Source organism: Diplotaxodon limnothrissa, linkage group LG6 (assembly GCF_057381915.1).
Source record: "Diplotaxodon limnothrissa isolate DT_005_m linkage group LG6, D_limnothrissa_male_GT1.1, whole genome shotgun sequence".
NCBI lineage: Eukaryota > Metazoa > Chordata > Actinopteri > Cichliformes > Cichlidae > Diplotaxodon > Diplotaxodon limnothrissa.
The window spans coordinates 9456831-9461995 of NC_140601.1; the positions used below are offsets into that span (position 1 = coordinate 9456831).

Sequence of the window (5165 nt, forward strand, 5' to 3'; positions counted from 1 at the left end):
TTAGTGTGTTCTGTCATGGCAGGATTTCTGTTCAATGTGCAGGTAGATTGAAATCAACGGGCACCAAAGACACCCAAACCTGAGGGATCATTACGTGACACCCAAAGCATCTGAGCAGTCTTATTCCTTCATCTGTACCAAATTACTCAGATTCACAGACGTCGTGCACAGCAGACCTGCAATACAACAATGAATAACAGGAGTTACGCCTGCGTTTGACAGGTCAAAATGTCACAGGGAGCAGTTCAGTTAAGTTTCATTCCCCTCCAGAAATCACTTCATGCATGATTATCAGGAACCTTTGAGTAATGACAGCACTTAAATGAGTGTTTCCTTACCATGTTCCACTTTGTCACCAAGTTTTAGGATGAGAACGTTTTTTTTCTACTTTATTTTTTTTTATATCGTTGTTATTATTTCTGTTGTAATTTGTGTTTGTTTTTTGTTTGTTTGTTCAGTTTTTCAGCCTTGTTGCATTTTTTTCTATTTCCGTTGTGTTTTATTCAACTTCTGTTACATTTTGCAGGTTTTTGCAGCTTTTTCTATTGATGGGTGTTTTCTTCAGGGCCACCATATTATCATTATCTTTAAAACTGCATTTGAAACTTAATGCTGAGTTTTTACTTTCTGCAGTTGAAGTTATCTAAAGAAACTGTGTGTGGGTGCAGCTGAAAAAACGTCTTTTGGCAAATAACACAGAAATTCTGAAATCCTCTACTGCTTATATCAAACAGAATAAAAGAAACCAAAGCTAAACTCTAAAAGATTATTTATTTCAGCTTGTTTACAGTTATCCACACCTCACAGCTTTTTATGGGTTGATAGTTTTCCTGATCCAATCTGCATACTCAGGATCACAGAGGTCCATGAAGGCAGCCGGTGCTCTGCATACAAAGTCTGGATCTCCCACAAAAGAAGAGACCCCATAAATCCTGCCATTATGAACCACTCCTCCACCAGAGTCTCCCTGCAAGACAGAAATACAGTTTCCCAGGTTTATAAAATCTTTCTGTATTTTGAATGTTTAATAAATGCAGCTGTGAGCTGAGGGATCATGCAAACTCACTCGACATATATCTTTCCCAGGACTTTGTCCACAGAACCAGTGCTGATAGCTCCTGACTTGGTGGACCTCGGGGAATTTTTTCAGTAAAATATCATTGAGCTCTGTACAGCTGACAACCTCAGTCTCTGCACAGTGAAGAGAGGGTGATTCACCAGGTTCTAGAAAAAAGGGACAATTAGTTCAGCTTAAAGCACTTTTTTAAAAAATGATGCAGATTTGTATTTTATGCAGAAATGCAGCAGAAAGAAATAAAATGGTCTGAGCTCACAGGAAAAGCTTGTTTTTGCTTTGAACACATTAGAAATGAAGCAAAATACAATTTCAGTACAAATATCTGCAACATCTCTTTACTAATAAAGTAACAGTTTGGATGGTTTGTTTTCTTTTTTCTTAATACAACAAATTTGTTAAAAATCATCTTCCTTCTTTTCTCATTAGCTAGTCCAGTGGTGGCACCATAACCTGCGACCTCAACTCTGGAATGACACAAGAAGTGTTTGGACGCTTTTCTCTCCTTTTTTTGTCAGTTACATACAAATACATATATTGATTGTTTTGCACGTTAACTTTGAAATGTTGCCCTGAGGCCTGTACTATGAAGCAGGATCTCATCTCTCCAGGTAACTTCAGAGTTCTATATGAAGGATTTTGACTTCTTACCAGAGAAAATTGTAAGAGTAACCCTGACCTGCTGTTATATTAGTTATGTCCTTTATAGAGTTTTAGTCACCACTTTATCATCACGCACCACACCTGGCTAGCATGCTTGCACTGTGCTTGCTCAGCGCATTGGGACACCATTCAAGCTCACTGCAGCACATGCTACTTCCTGTTTTAAAGGGCTTTGTAGCAGCCCTTGTTACATGCGTGGGCACGGAGCATGAAGCAGAAAGCACAGCTTAAAAGAGAAGTTGATATACCCGGCGGCGTGACACTGACTGGTGTTTTACACCCTTTTTGGCTCCTACCTCAAAGCACACTGTGCGCTGTCGATCTTACGTGCTGCACAGTAATGTTTAATATTTAGTATTTACAGTTATATTCCCATATATCATTGTGATGTTGTTTATTCTATTGCTCTCGTTTTCTTCTGCTTGTTTTCTTTTTTCATTCTCAGCAGGTGAAATTAAAAAAGTATCTATTGTTAGCTAGTTTATTGTTTATTGTTTATTTATTGTGTCATTCTTTCTCCCTGTCCTATCCCCCAGTCATGTCTGTCCCGTCTTTAAAAAACAAAAATAAAATAAATACATAATTATAATAAAGGTCAATCAAATGGACCAATATGGCAAGGCCATGATGATCCACTTGGTAAAGTAAATCCACTTGGCATCTTTCTTGGCCTTCAGACAACAATTCTGATTGCTAAAGATCCAAACCGGACAACAAAAAAACAAACAAAAACAAAACAAAACATTTCTATGAAAAAAAACAAAACAAAAAAACACAGAAAACCGTACATTTGCACTCAATGCTTGAACTTAACACTGCTACTGTATTTGTTTTTGTCCCTGTTAGCCTTTATGAGCAGTGGCTCAGGAGGCACAGACCATCTCCACGTGTTGAGCCAATATTTTATGTATATTTACTTAGGTGATTATCTTTTCATATACAGATATAGTGTTTTAATGGGGTATTTATTTTAATGAATATAATCATACATAAAAATGTGAGCAATATCATTTATATAGATCTGTTTTAGTGCTGTGATTCCCCACAGCATGCCCCAACAGAGATCCCAATACCTCTGAGTGTTTTCAATCTGAATAAAAATAAGTAAGCAGCGGAAGGGGAGGCCACCGGTGTTCATGAAATCAAGCTTCATGAATTCAGCAGAGGCTTGTTTAGGATTTTAGATTTCTCGTTAATTCAGGAAGAGAGAACAAAAGCTCTCCTATTATTCTCTTTGTGGCTGTTATTAAATTCTGGCGACGATGCAGTGATATTGTTACAGCCCTACTCTTTACATCTGATTTTATTTTTTCTCATTAGGAGTTTTCCTGTTGAAACATTTTTGGCTGTTGTCATCGTCTGTGTGCATTGTCTGTGTTTCCAGGCCAGAAACCGTAGCGGACAGGTGGGCTACGTCCCGGAGAAATACCTGCAGCTGCCCTCCTCCAACAGCCTGCTGAGCATGCTGCAGTCGCTGGCCGCGCTGGACGCCCGATCCCATTCCTCCAGCAACTCCACCGAACCTGAAACCGAACTCCCAACCGGCTCCGTCACCTCACACTATTCAAAGCACATTTATATGATGGCTAAAGTGGTGAATGCGGATTATTAAAGGAGGACATTGCATTACACTATCTGTAGATGTCTTTATTATTGTGATCATGACAGGTTCATAAAATAAAACCAGACAGGTTGAGAAAAAAATTATGGGGACCTGCATGAAGATATGCTGACATTACTTGAAACAAGAGGTTCCTACTGAAATTTTACATGTCATGTTAGCTAGTCACAGCTGTATATGGGCTGGGATAAAAAGCACAGCATCCCTTCTGCTTCCTCTTTTTCTAAATCAGAAAGCGTTGTTTGATGTCTTTTGATTTAACATGAGCATTTTTTTCGTAGTGTTAGTTAAACATGCGGTGTTAAGAACACCACGTGACTGATAAATCAGTGTCTCTGTGCGCCAGTGTGGAGTTGTGTCCAACCTGACTGTTGGCGATGACGAGGAAGCGTCCCACCACATCATCAACATTATAGTCTTCAAAATCAGGATCGTCTCTGATAGGTGGGTCACTGCAGAGCTGGTCCCAGCAGAAGCCCTCAGGAGGGTTGTAGCCATTAGGAAGGATCCCTGTTGGTTAACGGGGGCAAGCGGTTAAAAAATAATGTGACACCGTCCTGTTGCTGAGTCCAGAAGTCATTAACATAAAGGGATGAAGAAAGAAACTTTGCATACCAGTAAAGAGGTCAGCCATTGGAGGAGTGAGGCTGTCGGAGGCTCTCCATAGAAGCTCCTGCTCCTTATTCCTCATCCTGCGAGCCCAGTCTTGATAGTCTAGACGACCAAAGAAGAAGCCATCGAATCCCATCTGCAGCAAAAGACAGACAGTTAATGGTTAAAGGAAAGTCAAATGGAAAGCCAGTGAACTAAATTGTGCCTTCATGTAATAATGCAGCATTCTGGAAATAAGCCCATTTGATTCATTGCAGAGCAGCAAATCTGATAATGACGATACAGCCAAAAATTTGTAATGAGAAAACGGAGAGTCTTTCTCGACGTGAGTGCTACCTTCTAACTCTAATTAGCCTCAACTCTCTTCTTTAACTGATAAATTCTCCCATTTTAAGTCTCACTAGAAATCAGGCCTTCCTTAAGGTGACCAATTATGCTCATCCTTCTATTCTGCCCTATACTGCTGATATTAAACATGGCCAACGTTTGAAAGTGTGACAGTGAATGAGCTGAGCAATTCTGAAGTGTGACTCGTACAAAACTCGAAGAATAAACATAAAGAGCTATGCTACCTGTGCAAACATGGAGGCGTGTTCCCGGGCGTGGCCAAAGGGGTCGATGTGCCAGGCGACGCGGGGACGGCCACAGGCTCCAAAAGTCTCATTAAGGAACCTCAGACCAATGGTCATCTGGTCAATGACGGCGCTGTAGTGTGTGGCAGCCTCGTCGCTCATACACCAACCACCATTCACAAATTCCAGACGGCCTGCGGGAGGAGCAGCTTTTGGTAAGGATGCACTGAAACACTTAACGCAGCTGTATAGTACTGAATGGGTATTTACCTTCATTAACCAGCTGTTTGACTGTCTGCTGCATGCTGGAGCTCTGACTCTTCCACCAGTGGTAGAAAAAGGCCGTCTCCACATACAGTGGGGCAAAAAAGTATTTAGTCAGCCACCGATTGTGCAAGTTCCCCCACTTAAAATGATGACAGAGGTCAGTAATTTGCACCAGAGGTACACTTCAACTGTGAGAGACAGAATGTGAAAAAAAAATCCATGAATTCACATGGTAGGATTTGTAAAGAATTTATTCGTAAATCAGGGTGGAAAATAAGTATTTGGTCACCTCAAACAAGGAAAATCTCTGGCTCTCACAGACCTGTAACGTCTTCTGTAAGAAGCTTTTCTGTCC

The 5165-nt window shown here is 40.6% G+C and overlaps 1 protein-coding gene across 1 annotated transcript; it reads right to left on the reverse strand.

The window, feature by feature from the left end:
• Nucleotides 1-3660: 3660 nt before the first annotated feature.
• Nucleotides 3661-4861, reverse strand: LOC146630086 (lysosomal alpha-mannosidase-like). Its single transcript, XM_085355414.1, has 4 exons — nucleotides 4814-4861; nucleotides 4544-4737; nucleotides 3975-4107; nucleotides 3661-3869 (listed from the first exon to the last, which is right to left on the reverse strand). The coding sequence occupies exons 1-4, from the start codon at nucleotides 4845-4847 to the stop codon at nucleotides 3661-3663; spliced, it is 570 nt and encodes a 189-aa protein (XP_085211540.1). The 5' UTR covers nucleotides 4848-4861.
• Between the last annotated feature and the right edge of the window lie 304 nt (nucleotides 4862-5165).

Excerpts from the sequence above, each read along its gene's own strand:
- LOC146630086 (XM_085355414.1), bottom strand. The coding sequence starts at position 4,847 with ATGCAGCAGACAGTCAAACAGCTGGTTAATGAAG. Across the intron at positions 4,738-4,813 it reads CAAACAGCTGGTTAATGAAG|GCCGTCTGGAATTTGTGAAT; the intron begins GTAAATACCCAT and ends CTCCTCCCGCAG. Across the intron at positions 4,108-4,543 it reads ACGCCTCCATGTTTGCACAG|ATGGGATTCGATGGCTTCTT; the intron begins GTAGCATAGCTC and ends CTTTTGCTGCAG.